The 17,154-nt window shown below is 27.3% G+C and overlaps 1 protein-coding gene across 3 annotated transcripts in view; it reads right to left on the reverse strand.

The window, feature by feature from the left end:
• LOC107443396 (sphingomyelin phosphodiesterase) overlaps nucleotides 1-17,154 on the reverse strand; it is a 49,920-nt gene that overhangs the window by 18,417 nt on the left and 14,349 nt on the right. For 2 of the 3 annotated variants that reach the window (XM_071180970.1, XM_043047744.2), the window contains exons 2-4: nucleotides 7,802-8,045; nucleotides 4,416-4,610; nucleotides 1,876-2,037 (exon numbers count right to left, since the gene is read on the reverse strand). In XM_071180970.1, coding sequence (XP_071037071.1) covers nucleotides 1,876-2,037; nucleotides 4,416-4,610; nucleotides 7,802-8,011 — 567 coding nt within the window. In that variant the 5' untranslated portion in view covers nucleotides 8,012-8,045. Of the gene's footprint in view, nucleotides 1-1,875; nucleotides 2,038-4,415; nucleotides 4,611-7,801; nucleotides 8,046-9,534; nucleotides 9,825-17,154 lie in introns of those variants that run through there. The other variant, XM_043047745.2, reaches the window with a different exon arrangement.

Here is a 17,154-nt window from a genome sequence, read left to right on the forward strand (position 1 = left end):
AATTTTTTTTTATTCTTTTAAAAAAAATTTTAAAAAATTTGATTTTTATTCAAATACACTGTAAGAAATTTAATTTATGATTAAAAATACTTTATAAATGTTTAGTCAAAATTAAATTAACATTAAAACTATATTATAACAATATTTTAGGAGCTCTAACTTACTAAAATAATTTTTCGTTATAACACATAGCTTTGAATGCATGGCAACCATTTTGGAATAAATGCATGATTGAAATTTAAAGACTAGATGAAATAGAGAATTTAAAAAGTACATCAGGGGTCTGCTTAGGTTTTTCTGTCAGGTTTTTCTATATTTTGTGAAAATTTAGACATAATTTGCGAAAATAAAAAATTATATTAAAAATTCAACACAAAAATATTGTAAAAATATAGATTTATCCTTTCTTACGAGACACAAAAATAAAATTTTAAGAAAAAATATTTTGTGAAATTATTCTAGTTTTTCCTAAAGTTGAATTTGTGAAGGTACCGCTGAACGCTAGTAAGTTTTGCTTGGACAGACCCCTGTACTTTAACTACTAAAACAAAGTTTCAATTAGCAAATCATAATTTTAATTAAAAAATTGTGATTTCTTTTTTCCCTCTTGATTTTTAAAATGACAAAATAAATGTAACAGATTGTGTTTATAAATGTAGTCATTCATCAAAAAATAAATAAATATTTAATCTATATATTTTTATATTAAAATATTCATTTCTAATCCTACATCAATAAAATATAATGTAGATTTTAATTCCATGCTTTTTCAATCAAAAAGTCGAATTTTAATTAACATTATTTGCTTGGAAAAAATTCATGTTTATTAATTACGTTCTACAGCTATGCAAGTCTATATTAAGACAGCATTAAATGTTTACTTTTATCAGTACTTTCAATCTCAAGAATCAATAGATTTTTAAAAATGTAATTTCAAATGTGTTGGAATTTAACACACATCAAGAAAGAAAGTAATTACGTTAACAAAAATTAATTATAGCAATTTATTTAAAATAAATTTTAAAACTAAGAAAAGAAAATAATAAAAGTATCAATAATTGGAACACTGTTTTTTAACTTTTAAAATCAAGATATGTAAAAAAAAATCAGTTGATTTAAATCAATGATTTTTTAAAAAAAATCTTTTGATTTCAATCGTGATTTAAATCAAGCTGATTTAAATCAACAAACTCTGATGTTTAGTATATAATTTTTCTTTTTAAATTAAGTGACATTAATAAAATTTGATATGGATATTTTAACAATTATATAATTAAAAAAATAAGGTTTCGCTACACTCATTCATGAAGAATAAAGAATTAAAATTATTTTTAAAACTTAAAAAATCCATTAAATTAATTTTTTTTATCCAATTGCTACTTTTTAGCCTTCACATACTGATTTTTTGTTTAAATATTATAATAGTTGGGAAATTAATACTATTACTTAAACAAGCTTGTAGTTTTAAATTGTCCAAAAAATTGTTAAAATTCTTGAAATTTCTTTATGAGAAATAGTTCCTTTCACTTCAACTTGGATTGGAAGAAACCTATTTCTTATGGAGCAGTTTTATTCCGCAGTTCTTTTCTTAACACTGGGGCAGAAACCAGTGCCTGATTAAGGCCTGGGAGGCCCAGGAAGAATAAAATAGGTGTAAGTTCAAATTTGCTAATCATAATTTACTTGTGTCATTTCAATTTAAAAACGCTTCATTTTTAAACAGGTAAATTTTGTTTAAAGTAATGACCAGGGGCCTCCTGACAATTCTATGCCTAGAGGTCCTGCATTTTTAGAACAGGCAGAAACTATTGAGGTTGCTACATTTCCATGCTTTCTTAAATAAAAATTAAACACAAATTAGAGAAGATTCAATACCTTTGGAGGTAGCGGCTGAATAACTGGAGGTTTTGGGAATGGTGTGAGAGGAACAGTCCAATTGTGAAGAGGACTCACGCCATCCCCACAACCAGCCACAATTAGGCTGCACACTTCATGGGGATCCAGTGCTACTCTAGCAATTATAGTCGTCACTTCTTTCTGTAAATTGTAAAATCCAATTATTAGTTAAGACATTTTAGAAGGTTGAAAAATTTACATTTAACAAACCCAACGAATTTTGATAATTTTAGTTTTGTGTGAGATGTTTGTTTGATGGTATATTAAAGAAACAAAGCGAAGAATTATTTACTTATACCTACAAGAGTTAGTTAACATAGAGAATTGATTTATAAAGTAAGCAGTTAAAAAAAAAGTCTTTCTTCAAAAAAAATAAAAAATAAATTAAAAACACTACTGTAAAGTTTAAATTTGAAGAGATTAGCATGATTATGTTCTTCATGTAACATTAAGTATGATATGCAGGCACAAACGTTGTATGATAGGTAATGAAAAATCACAGAATATTGTCAAGATTAAAACACTAGAAAAGGAAAAACAGCCTGATGGCTTTCCTTTCTTCTTATATCGACTTTCTGTTTCGGAATTTCCCCTATAAACCAAGAGTTACTCACAAAGAATAAAAGATAATCAAAATTTCCTGCCAGGATCAGGTTAGGCAAAAATCATTATTTTTATTTAAAAATCTTTTTCCCCCCATTTATTTGCCAACTAAAGTTCTGTTGTTGTTGCTTATCCTCTTAATCTGATATATGTTAGATAAACTCCATGATGCTGCTGACAGCAAGAAAATCTGCAAAATAGGGATTTGATGTAAGATCCACCTTAGAAAGTCCAAGACAAACCAGAATATGTTCTGGCGAAGCTGGTTGAACACAGCATTTTTTGCAAGATCTTTCTGCCTCCCTCCACAGAGTAACACACTTAAAATGGCCACTTGCAAATCTAGCCAAAGCAGTCTGGGTTCTTTGGTCGAAAATTTCATGATTATATTTATGACAGTTCTGATAAAATATATCAAAAACAATAATTAAAGTGATAACATAAAACAAAATTGAGTAATTTAAATGTCCAGTTTGTCTTAGCAAATTGTCTTACCTACAACTAATAACTTATAATTCAAATGTTTTGCATCATTCTTATTAACATGTAGTCTCTTTTATATGAACAAATAACACAGATTATCCTTTTCATTATTTCACGAGAAAAAAAAATCAAATCAGACTTAGAAAGTTTCAATAAAGCAGAGTTTTTGAAGAAAAAAAATATCAACCATAAGAATATACAAATTATATTGTTAAAATACATTTTTTAATTAAATCAATGATAGATTTAAAAAAATTTATTTAAATTTAAAAAAAATTTCATTTAAATTACAATTTATGTTATCCCTAATTAGTATTGACGGTCAATTTTTGGTAAANAGTCCAAGACAAACCAGAATATGTTCTGGCGAAGCTGGTTGAACACAGCATTTTTTGCAAGATCTTTCTGCCTCCCTCCACAGAGTAACACACTTAAAATGGCCACTTGCAAATCTAGCCAAAGCAGTCTGGGTTCTTTGGTCGAAAATTTCATGATTATATTTATGACAGTTCTGATAAAATATATCAAAAACAATAATTAAAGTGATAACATAAAACAAAATTGAGTAATTTAAATGTCCAGTTTGTCTTAGCAAATTGTCTTACCTACAACTAATAACTTATAATTCAAATGTTTTGCATCATTCTTATTAACATGTAGTCTCTTTTATATGAACAAATAACACAGATTATCCTTTTCATTATTTCACGAGAAAAAAAAATCAAATCAGACTTAGAAAGTTTCAATAAAGCAGAGTTTTTGAAGGAAAAAAATATCAACCATAAGAATATACAAACAAATTATATTGTTAAAATACATTTTTTAATTAAATCAATGATATATTTAAAAAAAATTATTTAAATAAAAAAAAAATTTCATTTAAATTACAATTTATGTTATCCCTAATTAGTATTGACAGTCAATTTTTAGTAAAATATATTTATTTATAAAATCCTTTTCAGTATTTTATGCATTTACAATTCCTGTTGAAAAGGTAGCCCTTTTTAAATTCCACTCAAATGTTGTTTTTTGCAAAATCAAGAGAAAATGTGTTTGCTTAATTTTAGACATATTACTTAATTTTATTATTATCATTATTTATTTTTACTTAATAAATACAACTTTAGAAGTTGATTACTTAGTCTTTTCTGCATTTTATCTTTAAACTTACGAAGATTTTTTCAAAATGAATCAATGAATTTTAAGTTGGCTTATTTTTAATAATTTTCTATTCAAACGGCATCTAATATCAACTTGCAAAATACAATAGATAATTTATTACTATGATTTGAACAAACAAGTATATTAAGATGCGTCCGCACATACATGACACAAATGAGGACTTATAACTCTAAAAATTAAAAAAATTCTTTTGGTATTTGAGAAAGAAGTGTGCATACAAATATTTTTATAACAAAATATTTTTATATTACCTTGAACAGCCTCACGACACCATGACAAACATCTGGTTTTTCAATATTCAGGAACAGGCATACTTTCTTCACAATATTGCCAATCTCTTCCTCGGATGCACCATTTTCAACGTAATGTTGGAAAAGGGCCACAACAAATCTACATGCCAAGCATTCACTAGTGGACCCCATTCTGTTCCATAGATTGTTGAATGACTAAAAAACAAACACAAATTGATTTAAAGCATCCAAGGAGAACTGCACGAAAATATATCTTAAATTATATTATCGAAACGATATAAATATAAATTGAAAAAAAAATGCTGTTTCTACATAAAAAAGTGCCAAGAATAACTTTTTATACTCAAGACTACATTTCTCGGAAGTTTTAAACAGTCAAGAGAATTGTATTTTTCAATACTTATTCTTTTAGATATTTCATATAGAAAATGCACATTTTACAGAAAGAGCCAAGCATGTAACACTAATTAACATTTCCTAGCAACCATGCTGAATACTAATTTAACGAGAAACCACAGAAGTTTTATTGAAAACACTGAACATGAAGTAAAAAAATTTAACTCTCAAAAGTACACATAAAGAGAAATCATACCCCTTGAGCACGAAACCAAACTAAGGTTATGATAATGAATAAGCAATATCTTAAAAGAATATACTAAGCTAGATTCAAAAGCAATTGTGATTTGTTGATCTGGGACTAAAACCTGAATTGTACCAGCAACCAACATAAAGGGATACTTTTTTTTTTGGTTTTGTGTTTGGTTTTTTTCTCATCAAATAGCATATTTCAACATAATTATGATTGCTAAATATTTACTACTCTGTAATTTTCATTTAAATTCACTTTATTAACTTTAAAAAAAATAATTGTAATAAAATAGAAAAAAATTTCTTAATTTCTACCGAGATGAATCTGACATGAAAGATAGCAATCATTCTATCATGCACCTGTTATATTGGACTAATCTATTTAGCTTCATGTATTGGTTATTATTTTTGCTATAAGTGTTATTACAAAATAAAGATTAACAAGATATAAACATAAGGAGGAATAGGCCAAATTGATTATTCAACGAAGACATAACCAAGTGCTGTTTATTTATGCCCATTTAAAAATGCCATCAACATTTATTAAATTTTCCCAGTATTATTACTATTATAAAAAAAGTCAATATTAAAAATAGTTTGCTCTTAGTATTTAAAAGCTAAAAAGTTTTAATAAACATTTAAAAGTTACGATAAATATTTAAAATTAACATGATAAAAATTACACAAAGCATAAAATACATCATCTAATTGCTCTGTATTAAATTAAAATTTTTCAGTTAAGGTTCTGTCAGTAAGTTATAAAAACAATATCCATCGCAAATAATGTTTTCATAAGTGACATAAGCTTATGACAATAAACCACAACTGTTAAGTAAAGCTTTGTTTTATTATTACCAGTATTTTCAAAGTAGGTAGAAGACGAAAGTGGAACAAATTTTCAATATGAAATTTAAAAAATTAATGAATTATGAAGTTTAAGTTAAAAAAAAGTTTTGTTAAAGTCTGAAAAGTTATAAAAGTCTGAAAGTATAAATTTTTATTTAAAAAGTTTCTTTTTTTTAAATCTAATTTATTTATGGTAGTAATTAAGTAGTAGCACTTAACGCTCATGTGCAAATTAAAGCTGAATGGGACACAAGGTCTTTTTTAACGGGTGCATTGCTAAATCTTTCAACAAAAATAAGCATCTTCTAAGCACTCAAAAATACTTTTAAGCACTATATACAGTGTTTTCACTACAGCGCGAGAATCTCGCATATTTTTTTCTTTTCTCGTTAAAAAATGATTAACGCGAGAAGTTCTCGCACTCTATTAATGAATTTCAAAATGAATGAATCTCGCGAATTTTGGAAAAAATTTTGTCTTCCGCTATTTTAAATGAAATCCGTTTCACTTTTCTTCCTTGATCTTTCCTTATTTTCAACATCGGTCCTTGTTATCAAGCTTTCCTATTTATCAGTATTGTTCAGAACCAGTGCGAACAGCTGAACACAATGCACCCCCGAAACCCTTTCAGAACACATTTCTCTTCAACCACGTGTTAACCGTAGGTAAGGTTTCTTCATGTAAGACGTTTAAATTTTTTGAGCTTGAATGTAAGATGGACAAATACCTTGTTAAGGCAACATTTTCTAGTCCGTAACGGACAAATGAAAATGAAACAAATGTGGGTAGGAACGGTCAAAACGAAACAAATACGGATATTCAATGGATACGGATCAAATACTAGCATGAAGTAAGAACATGAAAATAACTTCACTATTCTATAGCAGAAATAATTGAAAAACCTATGCTGGCAGATGAAGAGGATAGGAAAGTGTGTGCACAATGCTACAAATTTACTTAGTGGTTCCAAATAGTTCAGCATGTGTTGCACCCAAAACCGAATTAAGACAAAATATACTAACAGATTGACTGATAAGCATTTGAGCAACCTAATGAGAATAGCTGATGAAAAAGTAGATATAGAACATTTTCCATGTGATAATGCAGCAAAAATATTCAATGCTTTAAAAATTAGAAGATGTTAAAAATGAAATATTTCTTTTCCAAGTCTATTCGTGTTTTTTTCATTTTTAGAAATCTCACCTAACTTTTTGAAATCTCACCCAGTTTTTGAGAAAGGGTGAGAAATTCTCACCCACTTTTTTTCTGTAACGAAAACACTGTATATACATTAACAAAATGCAACATAATTTTCAAAGACTTTACATGATCATGATAAAAAATAAACAGTTTCTGACGAAGAACTCTTTTTCTTGATTATATTAGCCATTAAATAATCAAGAGAGTTTTCGGTTCTATATCAGAGGGTGCAAAATGAAGCCTGAAATCGTGAATATCTTACAAAATGCAGCAGAGTTGCACCTGAGAGTACAAGAATCTCACCGAACTCAGCTCAATAGATGCACAAGCACACTCGCAAGTATTTCATCTAACATGTAAAATGATTGGCGCTTTCATACACTATGGACCACGAGTACACCTAAATATATTATGGTTAGATAAATTGTGAAAACGTTGAATAGAGCAATGAGAAAATCATGCTTTTGCGTAATACGGGACGAAAATTGACATGGTAAAAAAATATTGATTACTAATATAAACATGATCATGAAAATATTGATACTAATTTTGGAAAAGGGAAAATTAAGCACTTTTTAAAAATACCCAATGAAAAAAGTACCTTTAAGGAGTTTTAAAAGCGAAAATAAGCACCTTTGAGCACTTTTTAAAACGCTACAAGCCCTGTTTTAATTAAATTTACAAAAATAAATAATAAAAAAAAAAAATAACTATTTTTAATATGATAAATTTGTTTCAAAAATATAACTTACCTCTTTGATGCCTCCTAGATTCCACCATGAAAATGATAAGTTAGGATTTTCATTTTCTCTATGATTGTTTACTTGATAAAATATCTCATTCTCAGCTTCAGAAATTGAAGACAAATTTAACTTTGAATTCTGCGATGGGAAAGCCACACACAAAGTAACAACGGATAAAAACAAACAAGACAACGAGAATAGTTTCAAAGTTACTGCCATCGTTCTTGTTTGCAATCACTGATGATCACAAAATCTAAAAAAAAAAAAAAATTTAATTAACATAAAGTTAGAGTATATTTTTTCTTTTTGCATTTTAAATATAAAATACCTATTTTTAATTCCAGAAAGGCTAAGTTTCTGGCTACAAATATGGTTTTAACAAAATCAACTATACTGAATTTACACCTCAAAAGTTTCTAATGCAAAACTAAAATAGGGTGAAGGCTTTTTTACTGTTTCACCTTTAATATAGATATTTGTCTTATATAGAGAGGTTTTCCAAAATCAGAAATGAGACTCAATCACGAGCTTTGCTTTATGTATGTTTGAGAAAAAGCAAACTTCATTGCCTGCTTCAATATTTGTTTACATGCAGAGTATATATATATGAAAATATTTAAGTTTTGGGATAGATTATCGTAAATCTCTGGCAGAATAATGGCTAATTCTTGGTAACTTCCGATACTAAAACTTGGTAACCGAGATACTAAAAAAAAAAAAAAAAAAAAANAAAAAAAAAAAAAAAAAAAAAAAAAGAACACCACAGAAAAGAATCAACTTGAAATGCATTTCTCTAAACCACTCCCTGGCCAACATCTACATGCTTTTTTGTTGTATTTTAAAAATTTGAAAGTTCAAAATCTATTTGGGTCCCTCCCGATTGTAGTTGGCGTAACAGATCACAATATAGAAATATTCCAAAGTTTTGGCTCTAAGCTTGGTCAACAGTTAACTTAGCTTCGTCACATAATGAAAAATTGACTAGTTGTCTGTTTAAAAATTTTATTTTATACCCAGTAAAACTATGTTAACATAGTTCTTTCATCAAGCTCATAATTTACTCTCACTTAACATTGTCTGACACACCATGACAACAAATAGGTTTGAATATAACTTACACTATATATGGCTAGATAATGAACTGATTTCAACATATTCATTCACTTATTTTTCTACAAAAGTTAGATAAGGACTCAGTAAACTGATTTTGTGCACTTATATTTTTAAAGAGTAGAGAAAATTCAATGCGATTTTTATTAAAATCAAACTAACATAATGTGACAAAAAAAAATTTGAAAAAATATGCTATTTATACAAAAGAGTTTTCTTTTTAGATAAACATATATATATTTTTTGCACTTAAAATATGTAAACAATTCGCATACGCAAATTACATTTCTATTTTAAGATGTTTCTATAAATTACACCTAACATAACGTTATAATAAATAAGTAAACCTTCATTAGTAAAGAATAAGAACGTTATAATAAATAAGTAAGCCTTCATTAGTAAAGAATAAGTAAAATAAAAGAGATCAAAATCAAAACTAAGCATTATATTTATTATTCAAAAAGATGTGGAATGATAGGTAGATTTAAAAAAAATTGAATGTTGATGTTAATAAACAATTTGATACTTCATCAAATACATCTTTTCTTCTAAAAGGTAATATGTATTTATTTCTGAGAATAAAGTTCAATTAAGGAATTATTGTGATAGAATTAAAATGCAAAATTTTTTACCAGTTGAAATGAAGATATCTCAACGCAAACAATTAGCCACCACAATAATCTGTAAAGTCGCAAAAGAAGGCACAATACTTTTCATTTATGTTATTGTATTTCAGTTTTTGCTTACAAACATATAATTTAATTATCTTTATCATATCTATATAAAGAACTATCACTAAATATATATCAAAAACTTTAATCTCCGAAAGAATTCGAAACTTAAAATGACAGTGAAAATATTTAAAGCGATAACAAAATCGGCGTGATTAATTTGAAATTTGATATTACTGTTGCTGATATTTCTGTTGCCATGTCATTTATTATAAATTCTGACTCATAATTGGAACTGGCTATAGATGGCGCTAGCTATCAAATGAAAACTATAGTAACACATGAGAGAGGCGCATTAGTATCTGACAGTGATCTCCGTGCCGTATTTAACGAGGTGCAAGAAAGGACATTTTAGAGACTTTAAATTTGACATTTGAGAGCCTTTTACGAGGACATTTACGTTCAAATACTTTCAATAAGAGATAAGGAGCAACTTCTAATGTGTTAAATTTTTAGTTTCATGAAATAGTTATTATACTTGAGATTAAATTTGTATTTTACATTTTAAGGTGGTCCTAAAGCCGTATACCTGTAATGTTAAAAACCGCCGAACAGTTACACAGATTAAATAGCGTACTAAGGGTCTCGAAATTTTTCACGACATTTAAGAATCTTGTTAGCCAGAACCTCAAATGTTTATTTTTGGAAAATTAGGTTGTGAATTATTTTTAAAAGCATTTAAAAGTTTTGTTACATTTGATTTTGTAGTTCTGGTTCTGGAAATTAGATGGCGCTACAAGGCTACGAGAAATGTGAATTTACCGCTAGTGAGGACAATTTGCGAAAAAAAGCATAAAATACTTATTTATATTCTCATTAATTGCAAATTCTTTTTGTTTTAGGTATTAATACAGATTGTTAGCTTTATTCCAATAGCAGTTTTAAAACATTTTATTCAGTATTTAATTTGTTTAACTGTTCGGGAGAAAAGTCACTAATTAATAATTTTTCCAGCATCGAAAATCAGAATATTTTGTTTTTTCAGTTGTTTACGAACGCGCTTGAAAGAGAGTTATTCAGGATTTAGCGACTAGCATCAGCAATTTTAATGTTTACATTGATATCACGTAGCTTTCATTTATGTTGTTTCTTCACATTTAAATTCGAAATAAACTTGAAAGTTGAACCAAAGAAAAATCGTTGGAAATCTAGATGCAAAGGTGTTAAAACATCGTATTTCTTATGTTAAAACTTAGAGACATAAGAATAATTTAATCTACATACTCTGTTGAAATTTCTGGCAAATGTCTCAAAATAAAATTATCTGCTAGTTAGTTTTACTAATATTTATACGCTACTAAAATATTTCNACAGTAGTTTGTAGAAATTCCGCAATTATTTTTAACAATTACTTTATAGAATAGAAACGTTTGTTCTAAAGTTAAAAGATCCCTGTGGCTGCAGCTGAGCATAAACAAGAGTTATGTATTTATACTAGTCATTATGAATAAGAGATATCAATTTGACCATATATTCATGCCCAGACAATGTCAGCAATCAATTTAAACATATATTCAAGTGTGAATGTTCACTTATGAAAAACATTGAAGTTATTTCAAAGGAAAGAAACATATTTCCGATGTATTTAATTTCTTAAGCACATACAATTACAAATATTAGATAACTTCCTCGCATTTTTCAAACTGAATATTTGTTGTCGAATAAAGCATAAAAAATTGTTGTTTTAGGATAATGTTTTAGAATAACAAACTGGTTCATGCAAACATGAATAAATAATTACTAATAATTTATGGTGTTTCAGCTCATATTTTATTAAAAATCATTTTAAACTAAAGTGTAAATTAAATTCTCCAGTTAAATTCATTTCATTTATTAATCTAAGATTATTTGTTTTACGATACTAGAAGTCGTTCTTTACATATTTACATCAATGCGATACATTGATTTATTTTCATCTAGAAACTGTTAAAAGGTAGAATAGCTCTTTTTGAGGTAGCCAATCAACTATGAGTTAGAATCTTTTTGGGAAAGGCTAAACTAGATCTTAGCCTGAGGCGGGGTGTGATTTTCAGCGCCATCTAGTTTTCAAGTTTGAGGCTAGAATCCACTTTAGGACCGCCTTAAGNAATTCAATTTTAATGAATTTAATATTTATGAATCTTAGTTTTATTTACTAATATTTTATTTGATAAAAATATTCTTAATTGCAAAAGAAAGGTTATATTTTATAGTGAGTGAAGTGTGAATGTATTTTTTTTTTATATTAGTTGTTCAGGATATGTTCATTCATGCATAATTATTAATTAAATTTAATGCGCATTTCTGCGTGTGCATTAAAATCTTAAATTATATACTTGGAATGCTTAGAGAAACAAATGTTTAATTGTATTTAATCTTTTTTTTCATTCATTTCAAAAGCAAAATGTAAAACAAAGATATAAGTTGATAATTATTTGCACATTGTAAAGCATAAAGAATTCATACATTGAAAAATACGAAGGAACATATTATGTCTATCAAAAAGAAAAGTTCAGTTCGTTTCCTGAATGTTAACAATGCTTTTATAAATTCCATTTATCAGCTTTAAAGCAAATTATGTATTATGTGTTTATTTATGATTTTAAACAAATCACGGTACTTATTATGCTTTATATTTTAAAAAGAATCATTACAGTTACTTCATCATTATGTTATTTATATGTATATAAACTGCATAATAATGTATGAAGAATTTTTAGAAAGAAAAGAACATTTAAGAGAATAAAGAACATTTGCTTTCAAAATATATAAAGAACATTCAGAAAACAAAAAAAAAACTGAAATAGTTATTCTTATAAGCATGTTTTTTATTAATTCTATTTGAAACAATCAAACAATATTCTTTCATCATATAATATATCTTATGTTAAGTATGCATGTAGAATATTATTAAAAAAAAAAAACTCAGTTATATTCAGGTGAAATCGGGTTTTTTTTATGTAAAAACCGAATCAAAACCGTTTTTTCTCGGCAAAATTGGGTTCTTTCGTAATAAACCAGAAAAAACTTACGTGGACTGGGTATTTTTCTTCTTCTTAAGAACCTGATTTCTGTGCATACCTTGCGTATCACTCTACATATTAGTAAAATACACCGTTAAATTTTAAACCAAATGAAATGGAAACTAATGAAGATATCGAATCACGCTATTTTAAAAAAAAAGTTATTTAAACTTTCCAAATCTTATTCAATGTAATTCAACAATTCAGTAATTCAATGGCAATTACATTGGTTTTAAGTTTTTATATATTACAAAACCTTAAATGGTCGTGAGTGACATCATTTTACAAGGGAGTATAAAAACAATGATTGTCCTCTGACGCTGTAAACTCTAGTTGTGCCTCTGTTTCTCTTGTCTTAATTTCGAAACCAATTAAAAATGCTGCATGGAACTCGACTGCATTAGGAATAGAACTAGTAGTTCTAGTGCTTAGAGTGAGTCTGAATATAGCAGAAATTTTAAAATAAATATTAAATAATCTAAAAGTGGAAAGATGTATTCTGCCATGCGATTGAAAAAACTGTGCTTCCCGATTGATTTCGAAAATAGACAACGTTGAAATAGTATTTCAGAAAAATTAAACATAAAAAAAATGAGTCTACGAAAAACGAAATTTCTTGCATGTTGTTTATCATGCAAAAATTCAAAATTTATACAAATCCAAATTTGGAATTTTTTTGTTTTGTTTGTTACTTTCGTTGATTTTTGTATTGTGTAGCAATTCCACCGTAAAGTGCTCGATTTCACGCGTCGGACAACCAACGCGGGGTTGCCGTCCCCTTTGCAGAGAATTTAAATTGTGATAGCGTTTCAATTCTCTGCAAAGGGGGGCGGCAATTGTGATAGCGTTTACATCCCCTCTGCAGGTGAGATTAATTGTGATGGCATGTCTTCGGATCATCCTCAGGGGTGTTTCCCAGACCGTCGTCAATAGCCCATTTGTGCAGATCTAATGTGACGTAAATGAACTACAACAACAACTTCAATTTAACATAGTTTCTAAAAAATAACTTATTTTAAACCAAGGTATTTATTTGTGTAGAAGAGCCATCAGAAATCGTCGTACTATCATTGACAACAATGATGTTTAATTAATGTTGGTAATATGTATTAATTGAAATTTAAAAAAAGTAACTTCTGAACTAAAAAGCAAAAATAAGGAGAAAAGATATTTATTCGCATTTTGGGTAACCGTAAAAAATCTGCATATTATTATCGACACTAATGCTCGATTAATATTGATAATGTGCATTAATCGATATAAAATGAAACAAGCTATGTGCTAAAACAGGGATGGGCAAACTTTTTGGGTCGTGGGCCAAAAATCTAAAAAAAAAAGTTTGGTGGGCCGAGTAAAAACTTCTGAAATAAAATAAAGTCAATTCATCATTGAGTGCACGTCACTCTACATCAACTTTGCGTTTTTTAGTTGCCATTTTGGAATAAAAAAATGTTTACAAATAACGCTTAATAGTAATAAATTTTAACTATCATGAATTGGTAGCGAGAAATAGCATCTTGTCAAGTGATGCTAAATACATTTTATCTTTATTCCAATGGTACGAATTACGAACAACGAGTTTTGCTTACTTCAATAACGTAAAGTCACCGAAGAATACAACACATAATATTAAATAATAAAAAAATTGAAATTATTTTAGCTATATTATTTGAAAACTTAGTGGAAGAGCCAGGTGATGGACATTTTCAGAACGAAAAAAGAAGTTTGTGATTTAGATTGTATTGAATTATTTTGCATTTAATTATTTTGTACTTAATTATTTTGTATTGAATTATTCTGTATTGAATTATTTTATTACCAATTTATTAGAGGGTGGGACTAATAATTCTTTGCTTTATTTTATTTGCCACTGCCTAATTTGAAATATAAAATCATGCAAGCGAATTAAAAACTGATATGGATTAGTTTACAAAACAGGAAAAGTCACTTTTGTGTCATCTGATGGCGTGTTTTGTTCTAATCGCATCCGATAAAACTTATCTTCAGTCTGCGTATGGAATAATGGACGTTGTCCTAATTCGACTCGTTTTAAGAAGAAGAAAAATAATAATAAATGCAGTTGTCGTCTTAATAAATCTTAATAAATGCAGTTGTCGTAATCTTAATAAAAAATTAAGATTACGAATTATTTTATTAATATAATTATTGATTTTTAAGCATCCCCAAATAGTGATACTTTAGGGGTAGTTCGAATATTACGTAAGAAAAGAAAATGCCAAAAAATACGGATTAGTTATGTTAAGATAAAAATGAAAGCAAAAACAGTTCTGTTACGTTAAACATACCCATATTGACGCAACAACTTCATGTTATTTTCTCTAATTCATTAATTTCCCTAAAAGTGTCATTCACCTGGTTCTTCCATCAAGCTCTTTAATTGTGTCGGTATATGCCTTTCTGTTTTGAGAACGATTGCGTTGTGTTTCTCAGTACTGATTGATTGATTTTTTTCTTTTATTCATTCACCCCGTACGAAGATACATTTATCAGTACATTTCCTAGAGATACATTTATCAGTTTGTTTGATTTTGCTATTTTAGCAGAAATTAATAATGTGTTTATTTTTTTAAAAACTTTTGTCTAGACTTGTTTACAAAAGTGAAAGGATATTTAAAGATAGCTTAAAACGTATTGATGATGTCACAGTTAATCGGAAGTTATAAATCTAAATGTTGACGTCCAATAAAATAAGATTCTTAGTATGTCTACTAGTAAAAATTTGAATTTAGGTAGTTAAATAAAAGTTAAAAATAGAAAAACCGCCGAGGTCACAAATATCAGTGCTGTTTCGCTCAACATGTTAAAAAGAGGATAGATTTCATGTTCATTACTAAACTAGATCTTCGTTCAGTATCTTCACTATTAAAAATGATAACCTAGAACATGACCATAATTTATAATTATCCATTAGTGAAATAGAACTTGATTCATTTCATTTTTGAAAATAAGACTTTAAGAAAAGTTTTATTTTCTTTTAAAAATCTATATTACAATTAAATAAAAATGATAAATTGTATTTTCATGTGACAGATAAATTACATAATATGATCCAATTTTCTCACTTGAAATTTCAAATTTCTTTGGTTGTCATTACAAAATCATTAAAAATTAAAGGAATTGTTTATTAGTAAAATACATCTTTATTCAGGTTTTAAACCTATAACATTTATTTATTTTCCTTTCTTAAAATTCTCCATTAATCATAGTGATTTTTGATTTTGCTTATTAAGAGATTAAAACTGGAAACTTTGTTTTTTTATAATAAAGTATTCATTTGATATCATCTTATTATACAGCAGTTTTTGTTAGACATGCTTTAATCGGTATCAATCAACCATTTTAAAATTACTGAAAGCTAATAAAATCTTATTTTATTTTATTTTATTTTATTTTATTTTATTTTATTTTATTTTATTTTATTTTANTTTTGCTAGTTATTCATTGTAAGCTTGTTTTTTATGGTTATTAATTGCTTTTTTAGCATTAATTGTTAATTTTTTTATTAATAATTGTTTATTATTTTTTGTGTTTCTTATGAATTTTAATTTAATTGTTACACATGTTTTATAGTGTAATACCATTTGTGTAATAACAAATGTGATCGGTGGCGTGCCCAAAATATTGTGTTGGGTGCCATAAATGGCACGCGTGCCATTGGTTCGCCATCCCTGGTATAGATTTTATATTCATTACTAAACTAGATCTTCGTTCAGTATTATAAATGATAATCTAGAACATGATCATAATTTGTAATTATCCATTAGTAAAATAGAACTTGATTCATTTCATTTTTGAAAATAAGACTTTATCAAAAGAAAAGTTTTATTTTCTTTTAAAAATCTATATAACAATTAAATGAAACTGATAAAGTGTATTTTAATGGGGGATTAACTACATAATATGATCTGATTTTCTCACTTGAAATTTCAAATTTCGTTGGTTGTCATGTTTGGTTGTTTAATGGATTAAAATTGCAACCGGTGTTTTTTTATTATTATTATTCATTTGATATCATCTTATTATACAGCAGTTTTTGTTAAACCGGTTTCAATCGGCATCAAAACTTATCAACCATTTTAAAATTGTTGAACGGTAATTAAGTAATACTTTCCTTTATTATAAGGTTTAGGTAAAACTGTACCCACTGACTAATAGGTAAAGGCAATTTCGATAGTGAATACAAAAATGTAAAATATCATTAGGAATTAACATTTCGTACTATATTACTAAATAATCTGTTGGGTAGAAAACACTAAATAAGTATTTTTAGGATGAAAAAAAAAAGTATATCGGAGTTGTTTTTTCTTAAAAAGTAACGAAATTGTAGAGGAAATTACAATGGTATAATAGGTTTCACTAAATCGAAAACTAAATATGTGAAACAAAATTTAAATACAATAAAATAATATTATACAGTAAAACACATTGGATTATTTCAGTTGAGTATTTTTTAATTTAGCTGTAACGAAGCATGTATAGTGAAATAATATTAGACACA

This window comes from Parasteatoda tepidariorum, chromosome 5, assembly GCF_043381705.1.
Source record: "Parasteatoda tepidariorum isolate YZ-2023 chromosome 5, CAS_Ptep_4.0, whole genome shotgun sequence".
Classification (NCBI taxonomy): Eukaryota; Metazoa; Arthropoda; class Arachnida; order Araneae; family Theridiidae; genus Parasteatoda; species Parasteatoda tepidariorum.